This window comes from Postia placenta, assembly GCF_002117355.1.
Source record: "Postia placenta MAD-698-R-SB12 unplaced genomic scaffold POSPLAscaffold_1, whole genome shotgun sequence".
Classification (NCBI taxonomy): domain Eukaryota; kingdom Fungi; phylum Basidiomycota; class Agaricomycetes; order Polyporales; family Adustoporiaceae; genus Rhodonia; species Rhodonia placenta.
The window spans coordinates 3,657,584-3,671,985 of NW_020169832.1; the positions used below are offsets into that span (position 1 = coordinate 3,657,584).

At 54.2% G+C, this 14,402-nt stretch overlaps 3 protein-coding genes across 3 annotated transcripts; 1 reads left to right on the forward strand and 2 right to left on the reverse strand.

The window, feature by feature from the left end:
• Positions 1-516: 516 nt before the first annotated feature.
• Positions 517-2,304, forward strand: POSPLADRAFT_1177077 (hypothetical protein). The gene is made up of 6 exons (XM_024488468.1): positions 517-1,202; positions 1,262-1,454; positions 1,514-1,663; positions 1,814-1,915; positions 2,003-2,020; positions 2,082-2,304. The coding sequence occupies exons 1-6, from the start codon at positions 565-567 to the stop codon at positions 2,082-2,084; spliced, it is 1,104 nt and encodes a 367-aa protein (XP_024344855.1). The 5' UTR covers positions 517-564; the 3' UTR covers positions 2,085-2,304.
• Positions 2,305-9,514: 7,210 nt separating this feature from the next.
• POSPLADRAFT_1129231 (hypothetical protein) lies at positions 9,515-10,497 on the reverse strand (the record flags this gene model as incomplete). The annotated part of the gene is made up of 4 exons (XM_024483823.1): positions 9,515-9,730; positions 9,826-10,293; positions 10,323-10,324; positions 10,440-10,497. Coding segments are annotated over 4 exons (744 nt in total), but the record flags the coding sequence as incomplete, so codon positions are not given.
• Positions 10,498-13,796: 3,299 nt separating this feature from the next.
• POSPLADRAFT_1128731 (hypothetical protein) lies at positions 13,797-14,170 on the reverse strand (the record flags this gene model as incomplete). The annotated part of the gene is made up of 2 exons (XM_024483766.1): positions 13,797-13,865; positions 14,006-14,170. 2 exons carry the CDS (start codon positions 14,168-14,170, stop codon positions 13,797-13,799), a joined length of 234 nt encoding a protein of 77 aa, XP_024344857.1.
• Positions 14,171-14,402: the final 232 nt, after the last annotated feature.

Below are 14,402 nucleotides of genomic sequence, written 5' to 3' on the forward strand. Positions count from 1 at the left end.
CTGGATACACCAAGTTCCGCGCAGCGTACGACACTGCGGTGGTTGTGCGAGGCGGACTACAGCGTGTTGCTGCTTCCGAGTATCACGTCGACAGATTTTCGCACCCGTTTCTCAAGATCCTGAGAGCGAGCTGTTGTCTCTGTCCCCAAGAAGGCACGCGTAGGGAACGTGCAGGGAGGATATAGTACTTGGACTGCAAGCAAAGGAACAACGGGCTCCCACACAGCGCATCCCAAGATACGCCGAAGGAGCATGCACAGCAAACAAGCCCCAGGGCCGACAGAGGATGCGGTGAAGTCTCAGGAAATGCTGCTGCGAGTGCAGAATGAGGTGGCGGACGATTTTGAAGACAACTGAGCGCGAATTTGACTCCGCGGCGGTGCTGTATAAGCAGCGTGAATGCGGGAAGACCGGTGATGAACGGCGGTCTCACCGTCGATGCTTGTATTGTAGCCCTCCGACTCTGCTCTTTCACTTCGCCGGAGGCCCCGTCGTCTGTTCTGTTCTGCTTGTTCTGTCGTGCTTGCGAATCGGATACCTTGGAGCGATTGGTACCTGCCAGAAATGTCTGTCGAGCCGCCACCGCCGCGATCCTCACCACGCGCCAGCCCCCCTTTGTCTTCGCACACCGACCCACATCCACCACGGGCCGCTACGCCAGGGACCGCAGACACACACGCAGAAGAGGACGAGTGGAAGGCAGCAGCGGGTGAGGGCACAGACGAGTCGGGTGGCAGCACCTCCGCATCCCGGGCAGGCGCACCCCGCGCCGAGCCTGACCTTGCGTCGGACCCAGAGCTCGTGCAGAGAATGGCCATGATGGGCTTCCGCCCCTCGCCCACCACCGACACCGCCAGGCACCCGCTCACACCGCTCGACACCCACGCACAGCCGCGCACGCCCGACTCGGAGATGGACATCGGCGCGCTGAGTGCGTCCTGGCGCGAGGACGACCTCGGCTCTGCGACGACGGCGGAATCCAAAGACGGCGTCCCGTCCGCAGATCACGCCCTGCACATCGCGTTCGGCGCTGCGGGCGCCCAGCACGCGCACACGGACGAGCACCCGCTCCGGCTCGACGTCCACCCGCCGTCGCCGCCGCCATGGGAGACAATGGACCCGCCCGCGACGAATGGCGGGCGCGACCCGTATGGCTCGTCGCACACGCGCATCGTGCATGAGTTCTCAGGAACAAAACCATTGTGCGTGCAGCATTCGTTTTGTTTTCCATTCTTCTGCTGACGCCGCTCGGGGCCTCTAGACGGTCGCGACCACTCATCCCCTACTCGTCATACTACTTTGGTCCCCCACCACCTGATGCGGCGTATGGGACGCCGCCAGTGGGCCAGATCGGCGTGCACCACCCACGGGAGGTCGTGCGGATCGAGCGCGACTACTCGGCAGGCGAGCTCCCGCAGTTCGCCGCGGTATATCCGCTCGAGTTCGAGGGCCGGGTGAGCAGCTCACATTGTGGTTGTATCCTCTTATGCTCTTCGCTCACGATGCTCTGCAGCTAACGCCGACGCAGTTCCTCGAGACAGTCAACGACATCAACGAGATCCTCATCTCAGCGCACAGTCTGGGGCACTCCTTCCTCGACAATACGCTCTCCTTCTTCACTCTGCAGGCCTCGCGGCTCGTCAAGATGTCGCATTACGAGAAGGTGTGTTGTCTCGCCGCCGTCGCTCCTTAATCCACCTACCCGCGTCGGCGTGCCGCAGCATGGTGCGGCCTCCCTGCCGCGTTGCACAACGCTGTCTCTCTCCCACGCGTGATTGTGTCGTCTGACTCTTGACTTTCCCGCTGTGCGCAGGAGATGCGCCGGCTGCAAAGGTTGATCGAAGACCGGAATGCGCGCCTGTATAACCCCGTGGGCCTGAACATCCTCTGGCCGCGCCGCGTGGCTTTCATGTTTGTGCGTATTCTCCTTCATACTCTAACCTTCTTGACTTTTTACTCCGTGTCATTCCGTTTCATGATTGGCGCAACGTGCCGCCTGCAGCTCGAGGTCGAGTACTATGTGCGCATATGCCATCTCCGCCTGAATCACCGTGTTGCTGAAGAGTGTTTCTTCCCCGCAGTGACCGCCGCCATCCAGATGTGCCGATGTGCCCCACACCCGCCTCCGTCATTCCCGCCTGCCGCTGCCGAGTTCCACCCCAGATTGCATTCTTCTCCGTCACCAGTGCCACTTCCGCGCCCCGCCTGCTAGTGGCCCTATCCCCGTATCCCCATGCCACCCAGCCGGCATGTATTCGCATGACCACCAGTTGCATATACATCAATCCATCGTATACATACGCATACATCCGCCCGTATATCCGCTAACCGTATGGCCCCCCGTAATCTCCGCGTTCCATACCCCGCTGCCGCATGCCATGTATCTTATTTTGACCGCGCACGTTCGCTCGCACATATCTGGATCTGACGATGAGATTTCTTTTATGTATCGGAGGCGCACAGTACTTGCAATCGCCGAGAGGTAGCCTGAGACCTGCGGGACGGACGAACATGTCTATTTCATGCTACAAATGCGATCTTGCGCATGTTGTCATAGACGCTAGGTTCATACGCCGAGTATGGATGGGCTTACGATGCTGTACGCTATGGACGTGAAACAGGCGCACATCGTGGACGTACACTTGTTGGCTGCGACAACATATTGGTTTGATCTGACATGACATTCAGTGTTCATGCATCGTGACCTGCCGTAGGCTCCAATTGCTTACTATCCGTAGCCGTGATGAATTTAGGTACAGCGGATTGAGTCTCGCAGTCAACAGATCATTATAAAGTTATCGAGATTCTACTCACTCAGGATGCTGTACATTGCATCGGTGTCTTCGATACGCAAATCGTACGTGCAAGATGAGAAACAGCGAATATGCTTGATTTCAACACGCCAATGCGCCGACTCAGTGAGCGCGTCGGTGGCCGGTCAAGCCATCGAACACTGGAGTTCGAACGTTCAATCCCAATCCCAGTCGTCCGCCAACTCCCTCAACAGAGCCTTTTCACATTTCTTGCAACGGCATATGACATTTTGCAGATGACGGGGAGGCAAAAGCTCCTGGCAGAATGCACATATACCAGCTTGCGGATGGAAAACGCAGTCAGGCGGCAGCAAACGGACCTTACGCTCACGCTGATGATGCGGAGGCGCATTGACAGCTTGCATAGGGTGAACCTCAAACCGCATGTCCTCAATTTCAAACACTACATTCTCGCGTGGGACGCCATCTAGCAGCGGACCATTCATGGAGTCGATGAACGACTCGATAAGCTTCCGGTCTTGCTCGGGTGGAGATTCAAGCGCGCCGGACTTGTAGTGTTCATGAGTGTATGCTCCAGTTGGCATAAACATATAGACTCCGTAACTAGGACCGTTCAAAATTGCCGCTTAAATCTCGCTGGAAAACAAGCGACATTTAAACGGCCAAAAGCAGCGAGCAGAATCTGAGCTCCCCTCCTCGAACGGCGACATTCCGAATGACCTGTCATTTGATCAACCTACAGTGGACTCACGTAACTTACCTAAGCGATCTCGGATGGACGCGCTGATTGGCTCATGGGACTACACGTGAGGATTTCGCACGATTCTTGTCTTTTCATTGGCTGTCAATAGACGCTTACATTGCCCTCGTGATTTACCCAATCTCGTGACCTGCTCGCATCTTCTTTCTGTGCTCCTTGTAGGCTTGTACACTATGGGACCTTGTGTGGTCAACAAAAATTGGGCTTGATTGTCGGATTCTGACTTCCCCGATCGCAACGTTTGACGTCCACACTCGCGATCCACACTCTGTTGGAACTTGAGATTGTGGCGAGCGCATGCCACCATATTTGGCATTGTTTGTAGTACCTCGCAGACTTTGCGCGAGCCATCCTGTATGTTTCTTACGCGTTTGACAGAGCTCAGACAAACACAATATATCTTCGTTGATCGTTCTTGCTTCGGGTCTCGGATGAACTTTAACACACTCCCTATGTCCATCCAATACCTTAGCTTGTTCTCTGTCTATATACACGTGATACCTACCTTTCCTACTTACACCTCGCTCCCCCACTCCCCCACTTCTTTCCTCAGTTGTTCTACCACCACGGCTGAGGTATGTTCACTCCATCCCGTTCTTCTGTACCTGTACTGATTTGATGTGTAGTCATAGACTTACAAGTATTCAGTACAGGTTCCAAAAGGTTATGAGCTCCGCGCTCTAACCAAGCACACTCACCTAAGCCTCCCCGACTCTGATCTCGTACACTGTGGTCACCTTGCACCTGCTGCTCTCAACTTGTGTTCTTATTGTTTTCTATAGCACCTCCTCAGTCCCCTCATTGTTGCAACTTGAGGTCAAGCAACAGGGGAATATCTGAAAGTGAGGGGCATTCGACTGGTTCTCACCAAAGTGATGGTGAGTGAGGCTCAAACCTAAGGCTAGGGACAAGAAAATGGATTAGTTAGTAAGGTAGGAAAGAAATACAAGTGAGGGCTTATTGACCTAGGGACAAGAGGTCGAAACTGAGGTCCCTAGGGCAGCAGAGGCTGGCTTATATACATGGGGAGATAAGGGCAGGCTGTGCGCGCTGGTCCGTGCGCCGCTGGTCCGTGCGCAGCATGCTGACGCGGCCCTGGGGGCCGGTGAGTCAGACAGGCTGTGTCAGCAGAGCCCGAGCTGTGCTGTGCACTGCCGTCTAATCTGATCATACAGTAAATAACGATGCATCCATATCGGGCATATAGTACAGAGGTCGCGGGTTCGAGCCCGCAAAAGGGAAAAAATTAAAAAAGGCTAGACGCCATACCAACTCGTGACATTACCCCCCCTCAATGGCGCATGACCTCATGCGAGGCGCCTTTGCCCATCTCCCACCTGGAGCGGCAGTGTGCTTCAGTCAGCGGCGAAGGCATTGGCTGAAAGTTGAGACCACCAAAGGTAGCAGTGTTGAGGCGGCGAGGGGCGTTCGGATTCTTCCGGTGGAATTCGGCTATGAGGGCCAGCGCATTGGCAACATTGCGCGCCGGTTCCCATGACGTATGCGAATTGTCATAACCCTTCCACTTGACGAGGTACTGCAGTTGACGCCGGAAGATCCTCGAATCCTTGATCCGCTCAACCTCGTACTCCTCGTCGCCCTCAACCTTAATTGCAGGCGGCTCCTCCGGCTCCCGGCCCGGGATATCGCTACGCGTGTACTTGCTAAGTAAGGAGACATGGAATACCGGGTGCACCGGCACCAACTTCAGCAGGATTAATTCATAGTCCAGGTCTCCGAGCTTTCGCCGCACGGCATAAGGTCCTAGGCGCTTGGGACTGAGCTTCTTGCTCAGCTGTTTCAGTTTAAGGTTCTGGGCATCAAGTCAGACCTTATCCCCCGGTGCGAAGACTGGTGCCTTTTGCATGTGCTTGTCGTAGTACACCTTTATGCGCTCGGCCGACAGCTCGAGCGCCGAGCGCGTGTCATCGCGAATCTCCTTCAGGATCTTGAGCCGATCAGCGGCCGCAGGCATTGCCGACATCGGATTGATCCGCACTTGGATCTCAGGATGGTACCCTTGATGCAGGAAGAAAGGGGAGTGCCCGGTCGTGGAGTGAACTCGGTTGTTCAGTGCGAACTCCGCGAGTGGCAATTGCTTTGCCCAATCATCCTGCCGGTGGCTTGTGAAGGCACGCAGGTACTGTTCGATCTCCTGATTCCAGTGCTCAGTCTGGCCATCTGTCTGGGGGTGGAATGCTGTGAACAGCACCGGCTCGATCCCTAGTCCCTTGTACACCGTGTGGAGATACTTCGAAGCGAACTGGGGTCCTTGGTCCGATATGACTTTGGCTGGGGCCCCATGATGCTTGAACACATCACGGATATACAGGTCTGCCACACCTTCTGCCGTCAGGGTCTCATGACAGGCTGAGAAGTGGACCTGCTTTGTGAAGCAGTCGGCAGTGACCAGGATCGAGTTGAACCCATCAGACTTTGGCAAGCCAACAATCATATCCATGGTGGTGATCTGCCACGGGTGCTTGGGGATCTCGTTCAGCTTCAGCGGACCCTGGGGCTTGGCTGGGAATGTCTTGGTACGGTTGCACACGTCGCAGGTGCTTACATACTCATTGACGAATTTGGACATCCCAGGCCACCAGTAATTCTGCAACACGAGCTCCATGGTTTTGGCACGACCGCCATGACCGGCAATCGGCGAGTTGTGGTGGATCTTGACTATATCCTGCCGGAGCTCCGCATTCTTTGGGACGTACACGCACCCGCGGAACAGCAGAAGCCCTTGTTCGGCATTCCACTCCTCAAAACCCCTTTGCAGCCGGGGCAGCCCGAGGTCCTGCACCTTTTCCAGGGCCTTGGCCACCTCCCGATCCTTCTCCGAACATTCCCTGATGCGCTTCAGAAGCGACTGATCGGCTGTCACTGAGGCGTGACCGCGCCTGGCGGAGGCGATGCGGAAGCGCTCTGGCTTGAGAACCACCTGATTGGTGTTATCGTCCTTATCGCCGATCTGGTGGTCTGATCGACGTGACAGGGCATCAGCCTTTCCATTGGACGTCCCGGCCTTGTGCATAATGCAGAAGTCAAAGCGAGCCAGAAACAGCGACCATCGTGCTTGACAACGTGTGAGATGCTGGGATGTACGCCAGTACTCGAGGTTCTTATGATTGGTTACAATCTCGAACTGATTGGGTAACCCCTCGAGATAGTGGCGCCAATCATCTAGTGCCTCAATGATCGTGAGCATTTCCTTATCGTAGATTTCGTAGTTCCGCTGCGCTGGATCCATCGCATGGGATCTGAAGGCGATGGGATGCCATTTGCCGTCATCCTGCTTCTGCATCAACATGCCGCCGGTGGGGTAGCCCAAGGCATCAACCTCAATGCGCGTCTCTCGATTAGGATCGTACAGCGCTAGGACTGGAGTTGTCATGAAGAGCCGCTTGAGCTCATCGAAGGCGTGCTGCTCCTCTTCGCCCCAATGCCATGGGTCGTTCCCTGTGAGCCGGTCGAGTGGTCGCGAGATCTTAGCGAAGTCCTTAATGAAGCGGCGGTAGAAGTTGGAGAACCCCCGGAACTTCTGAACATCTTTTTTGTTCCGGGGTACCGGCCACTCATTGATTCCTTTTAGCTTCACAGGATCCATCACTACCTCATCGCCACTGAACACATAGCCGACGTAGTCGACCTTGGGAACGTCCCATTCGCACTTCTCAGGCTTCAGGAATAGATCGTTGTCCTGAAGGCAGCGAAGAACCTCGCGTGTGACCTTCTCATGCTCCTCTTTATTGGTGGAGAAGATGAGTATATCGTCCAGGTACACAAGGATCTTGCCACCGACGATGAGATCGTGGAAGATCTCGTTCATCATCGCCTGGAAAGTCGCGGGGGAATTGGTGAGGCCGAAGAACATCACCAGGGGTTCGTACAGCCCCCGGTTAGTCACAAAGGCCGCCTTCCATTCATCACCAGCTTTGATCCGGACATTGTTGTATCCCCATCGGACATCAAACTTTGTAAAGAGCATAGCGCCACGGAGCTTATCCACCATCTCAGCAATCAACGGCAAGGGGTAACGATTTTTGACTGTGATCGCGTTCAATCGGCGGTAGTCCTGCACGGGTCGAAGCGTCCCTTCCTTCTTTTTGATGAAGAAGAAGGGGGACGAAATGGGTGACTTTGATTCCCATATATAGCCTTTCGCCAGCTACTCCTTTAGGAACTTGTCCAGTTCCTCCTGCTCATTGTTCGATAAGGGATACACCTTTGAGTGGAACGTCGAGTAGCCAGGCACGAGTTCAATTGCGTGATCATAAGGCTTCCTTTCGGGTAGCCGTTCTGACGCTTCTTTGGAGAAGACATTCAGGAACTCGTGGTACTGTTTAGGTACCAACTCCTCGGCGGTCTTAACGACCTTCTTTTTGATCTCTTCCTCAGCGAACAGCTGGGAATACGTATGCCCAGCTGTGACGAACAGCTGAGGGGCGCCGGGAAGTGTAATACCTTGCTCCCAGGCTTCGATCAAATCGGCCTCATCCCACTCTACTTTTGCCGGATCTTCTTCGGGTTCGAAGTCCGGGAGTACCTTACTCCGGCAGGCACCTATGACCGACTGTTTGGACTTCGGTGAACGCCTGCGCGCCGTGGGCCTAACTCCCGTATCACGCGCAGTCGTTGCTTGCTCCATCCGGCCAGTTCTCCTGGCACTGCACGTTTCAGGGCATTGTGATAATTTGAAGGAGCCTTTCTCCCAATCGATCTCGGGGTTGTGCTCACGTAGCCAATCCAACCCAACGATCACATCTTCTGGACCGATGTCCGTGACTGTAAACACTGTCTTCTCAACATGTTCTCTCATCTGCATCTGTAGCACTGCTACTTCCGAGATGCTTCTGTCTTTGTTCAGGGTGCCATCGATATTGTAGAGCGGAATAGGCTCTTTTAATTTCCGCGTCTGCACCTTATTTTCTATGATGAATTGCTTGTTGATAAATTTCGTGGTGGCTCCGCTGTCCACCATAGCGATTATGTCCTTGTGCCGTCTTCTTCCTTGAAGTCGAACTGGGATGTGAAAGTGCTGGGACCCCTGGTCCAACTCATACACTATTGCAGTCGACAATACATCATATTTATTACAGGATATATGCGGCCCGACGCGTGCGGCACGAAGCATGGACCGGATCAAAAACCCTCCTCCTTCATCGCCCAATAGTGCTCGAGCTCCTTGCGCATCGACTTCACCTGTGCCATTAAGTCCGCCAGCTCCGATTGCTCGGACTTTGCTGAAGCGGCACTTATACTTGCCGAGGGTGATGTCGTGACAGGGGCGCTTGTCGCAGCCTGGGTGGATCCCGAGGCAACCGTAGCCCGCGCGTCGGCGCGTTTTGTGTAAGGCTTGTCCTTACAATTGGGGCACTCGAATTGTCGGTACCCTTGCTTCCCATAGCCAAAGCAGGTGCCGGGGAAGTTTCCTTTTCCGACGGCCGCATTGATGCTGGCCGAAGTTCCGTGCGACGAGGGTGCACCACCACGTGCCCCTCCGCGTCCTCGACCTCGTGCCGAGAAGAAGTTGTTCAGCTCGGGTCGACGGGCCCGGCTGATGTCAAGGATCTGCTCGACCTCAGTGGCGCGCTTCTCAGCTGCTTGCCACGTGGTGAAGGTCTCGAGCTCGATCTTCCGGTACACGCGGGAGGGGATACCGCTCAGGTACTTGTCGCGTAGCTCCAGGTCCCCATACCCAGAGCGATCCGCCGGACCCTTGAACAGCGCGGAGAACTCCGCAGCGGTGCGTTTTTCACGGACCGACTTGTTCGTGCAGAGCTTTGCCAGCTCTACTTGTGCTGCCGCCTTGTCGTCGAGATTTCCGAAGCGGGCCCTGAAGGCAGCGGCAAAGGCCGCTTCGTTTGCGAACGGGGTCGTGGCCCCTTGCACACCCACCTGCACCGATGCGAGCTGGGCAAAGTAGGGAGTGGCCCAGGCGCAGGCATCTCCATCGAGCAGGCTGAGTGCGACCTGTACCTTAAGCTCGATGGTGGTCAACGACGTGTTGACCAGCCAGTAGATGCGTAGCTGTGATAGGAACCGGTTGCACTCGATGACGGTTTTGCTGTCGTATTGGAGTGGGAGGAGGAGTTTCAACGTCTCCTTGTCGGGGATGGCTGCGGGGGACGACATTATCGGCGTCGGGGGGGACAGAGGACGCTGTGGGGGCGGAGGCGGCTGTGGTGGCCTTCCGCTGGTCAAACTTCGAGAGGAGCGAGTGCTCGAGCGGCCTCTCGGCGGAGTCGGCGGTGAAGGCGCCGAAGAAAGTTCGGGGGAGGGGTTACGTACGTCAGGGATTGCTGACGCGGGGGCGAGCGCTGTCGGCGAGGTGGGCCGAGCAGGATCCATGGACTCGGACTCCAAGACTCCTTCTTCACTGTCATCCTTCTCAGGCTCAGGCTCTGGCACAGGGTCTGGAGGGAGATCTCCTTGCGCTTGACTTGGGCCGGCGACGACAGTTTGAGGAAGGCGGGAGGTAGGGGAGACAGGGCGAGAGTGTCGCGAGGCGGATCGAGATGCAAGGGTGCTTCGAGGACCGAGCGGATGTTGCGCTCGTCGGATCGCCTTGTAACGAGGGTAGTCCTCCTCAATTGATCGGGGTGTCCGATTTGGGCACGGCTGCTGCTCGCAACGGTAGAGGACGGTCTCAGGGCCGTCTGGGATGTAGACGTCGATGAGATCCTGGGAGTCGAATGCGTGAACTTGGCCTTGACAGGCAGCCACATTGGATGGGGGGAGGAAGGGGAGGTGCGCGTACTACGAAAGGCCGTGCTATACTAGCTTACACCTACAGTGCCCGAGATAACACTAAGGTTCGCAGTTCACGTGGGGCCCAGTACTGCTTTTGACTATTATGCAGCAGGAACCTAAGCCACGCGTCCGTGAGGACAAGTATCGCCCACTGAAGTGCAGATACCGAAGAGTTCGTCCCTTAAGTGGTGGCGATGTATCGTACGCTATCTAAGTATCGTAGGGTACAGTAGAGGTGCGCACCACCCGACCTGTAGGAAGTGAGAAAGTGAGTGTGTTCCAGTGAATGCCGGCAGCGGTGAGGAGTTTCGACCTAATGTCGCGACTTAGGGTCAAGCGACAGGAGAAAACCAAACAAGGTGCTGGGGGCGTTCGACTTAGTTCTTACCGAAGCGATGGTGAGCGAGGCTCAAACCTAAGGCTAGGGACAAGAAAGTATATTAGTTAGTATAAGTAAGTAAGCAGATACAGGGGAGCTTACTGACCTAGGGACAAGAGGTCGAAACTGAGGTCCCTAGGGCAGCAGAGGCCGGCTTATATACAGGGGAAGATAAGGGCAGGCTGTGCGCACTGGTCCGTGCGCAGCTGGTCCGTGCACAGCATGCCGACGCGGCCCCGGGGGCCGGTGAGTCAGAGCGGCTATGTCAGTGGGGCCCGAGCTGTGCCGTGCACTGCCGCCCCATCTAATCTAATCATACAGTAGATAGTGATGCGTCCATATCGGGCATGTAGTACAGAGGTCGTGGGTTCGAGCCCGCAAAAAGGAAAAATTAAAAAACGGCTAGACGCCGTATCAACTTGTGACAGCTCACTACGTTGACCAAGAAGGATCAACCATGGGTGTGGGATGTGGTGCAGGAAGAGGCATTCAATGGTCTGAAAGAGACCTTTACCTCAGCACCCATCCTTCGAATCCCGGATGCAACGTCCCCATTTAGACTTGAGACTGACGCCAGCGACTTTGCAACTGGCGCAGTTCTCTCTCAATTGGACCCAACTGACAAGTTGTGGCACCCAGTTGCCTTTTACTCGAAGTCACTTGATGTTCATCAGCGGAACTACGAGATATATGACAAAGAGATGCTTGCTATCATTCGAGCACTCGAGGAGTATAGGCATTATTTGGAGGGACATTCGGACAAATTCGAGATCTGGTCAGATCATCTTAATCTGACTTACTTCAAAACCACCCAGAAGTTGACCAGGAGACAAGCGAGATGGGCTCTGTACCTCACGCGATTCAATTTTATTTTGCGCCATAAGCCAGGAAAAACAATGCTTACCGCCGACCCTCTGTCCAGGAGGCCAGACCATGAGGAGGGGGTGAACCTCGATAATCGGGATCAAACTTTGTTGAAACTGGAGTTTTTTGCAATCAATGCAGTCGAGGCCTCCCATGAGTCGCCCGTTAATGACAATCAACTCCTGAGGGAAGTGAAGGAAGCACTCCTACATGACGATGTGACCAAGAACTATCAGCAATTGCTGAAGTCAGGTCCTAGAGAATTCGGCAAGTCCCTTGTGGACTGGAACTATGAGAATGGATTGTTGCTTTATTGCGGCAAAGTATATATCCCCAACAGCGAGCAGGACCACTTGCCCAGGCGTATAGTTCAAATGCATCATGATCTCCCTTCAGCCGGACATCCCGGAAGGTGGAAGATATATGAACTCGTCTCACGCAACTATTGGTGGCCTAGCATGTTGGTATTTGTCAAGAAGTATGTGACCGGCTGTGACATTTGTCAATGGATGAAGAATCGTCCGCAGCAGCTGTATGGACCATTGCAACCCAACCGTGTCCCGAAAGGGCCATGGGAAGTTATGACCATCGACCTCATCACTCAGCTCCCAGAATCAGATGGTTACGATGCCATTTGTGTAGTTGTGGATCGATTGACAAAGCGGGCTCACTTCTACCCAATAACAAACGAATTCTCGGCAAAGGATCTAGCAGAATTGCTATACAATCGGGTGTATCCGCTTCACGGCTTACCATCCCAGATTATATCCGACCGAGGTGTTCAGTTTGCAGCTATACTGTTCCAGGAATGGTGTAAGCTACTAGGGATAGAGTCCACCATGTCCACCACGTACCACCCACAGACTGATGGTCAGACTGAAAGAGTCAACCAAGTTCTGGAGCAATATCTTCACTGTTACATTGACTATCAACTCGACGACTGGTCAAGGCTACTTAGCTCTGCTGAGTTTGCCTACAACAATGCAGCGCATGAGGGCACCAAGGAGACACCATTCTTCTTGGAATACGGCAGACATCCACGGGCAGGTCCAACACTTATGAAGGAGGTGCAAAAAAGCAACCTCAATGACATTGTTTGGAACCGACAACAAGCGTAGGAACAGGCGAAAGCCGCTCTCAAACTGGCAGCTGAGCGTATGAAGTGGTATTACGACCAAGGAGTCCAGAAAGTCCCCTTCAAGGTGGGCGACAAGGTCTTACTTGACCTCAGAGACTACCAAACTACTGGTCGAAAACTCAACGCATGGTATTCGGGGCCTTTCGAGATTGTTGAAAAACTCTCTCCAGTCACCTTCAGACTGAAATGGCCACCGAGGTTGACCAAATTACATCCGGTCTTCCACGCCAGTAAGCTTATACCCTATCACGAGGCGGAAATCCCAGGCCAGAAAGGACCAGCTGCAAAGCCGGTTATTATTGATGGTCATGAAGAATGGGAAGTGGAGAAGATCCTATCCTCTCGCCGGCACTACCGCAAGCTTCAGTACCTCGTACAATGGAAGAATACCACTCCCGACGAGGATACATGGGAACCAGTAGCGAACCTCAAAGGCTTGAAGGAACTCATCAAGGAATATCATGATGCGCACCCACATGCAATCAGGTCGCTCAATGATAATGATGACAAGGTGTTTGCTCTCCTGAAAAGGGATGCAACACTCCAAGTTGAGCTACGAGGAGGCCAGGAACCCAAGAGAAAGACCAATACAGCAGCAGGCTTTGAACTGTATGCGAGTCAAAACCAGGAAGTCGCCAGCAATGCAACACTGCAGATTCCGACAGGAATCCAGATACAACTACCAGTTGGCACCTACAGGAGAATTACCCCAGTAGGAAATCCATTAGCCAAAGGAATCCGAGCAATCGAAGGCATTATCGAGCGGGGTGACCCAGCCGAAGTCAAGGTTGTTGTTACCAACACCGGACCATCCGGGCTGAAGATCGCCAAAGGCGACCCCATTGCTCAGCTCATTATTGAGCGTATAGCCGATTGTGATCTCGAGATTACCAAAGCGTAAAGGCACTTCACTGGTCAAATGGTCAAAACTTCTCAAACGGAGCTCGAAGCTAGAGGCGGGGGTACTGTCACAGTTTCCCTAATTTTACCTAATTTTTCCGCTATTTCTGCGGACATATCAAAGGGTATAGGGACTTATCCATACTTATCCGTCCGCATATGGGTACATCTACATATCTAAGGGGTTATCCGCTTAAATAAGCGACACATGATCTTGTTCTGGACACATCAGGCTGGACTCTGATGCCGGACCTTTTCTAGATAGAAACCAGACTCCTTTTGGACCATGACATCATTCTGACATCATAGGTAGGAGCTAGGCTCAGGCACTAGGCCATAGGCCAGTCAATTCTGGACCCTAGGCCCAGGGCAGGGCAGGGCCAGACTATGACATCATATATGACATCATAAAGCACATGATACTTAGTAATCCTTACCCAGCTAGGTACCAGGGGTCCATTACCGGTCCCTGGGGGGTTTTCCCTCATGTATATAAGGCAGCATCCTGGGGCACCCTGTCCCCCAGTTCTATTCACTTTGTTGTTGCGCTTAACAGCATTACCTCCCCCACACTTAAGTGCTTTATCTCCCCCTCTTACCATCAAGCTATAAGGTGGGTTTGTAGGTTTTGTGATAGCCGCGGAATTCTTCACGCTGTTCAAGGGTCCGGCGGATCGCTCTGGGTATGGGGACCTGGAGCTATGCGACAAGTACCTGAGCGGCATCCCCTCCCGTGTGTATCGTAAGATTGAGCTCGAGACCTTCACCACGTGGAAAGACGCTGAAAAGCGCGCCACCAAGGTCGAGCAGATCCTCGACATCAGCTGGGCCCGT

Excerpts from the sequence above, each read along its gene's own strand:
- POSPLADRAFT_1177077 (XM_024488468.1), top strand. The coding sequence starts at position 565 with ATGTCTGTCGAGCCGCCACCGCCGCGATCCTCACCACGCGCCAGCCCC. Across the intron at positions 1,455-1,513 it reads CGCTCGAGTTCGAGGGCCGG|CTAACGCCGACGCAGTTCCT; the intron begins GTGAGCAGCTCA and ends GATGCTCTGCAG. Across the intron at positions 1,664-1,813 it reads AGATGTCGCATTACGAGAAG|GAGATGCGCCGGCTGCAAAG; the intron begins GTGTGTTGTCTC and ends CGCTGTGCGCAG.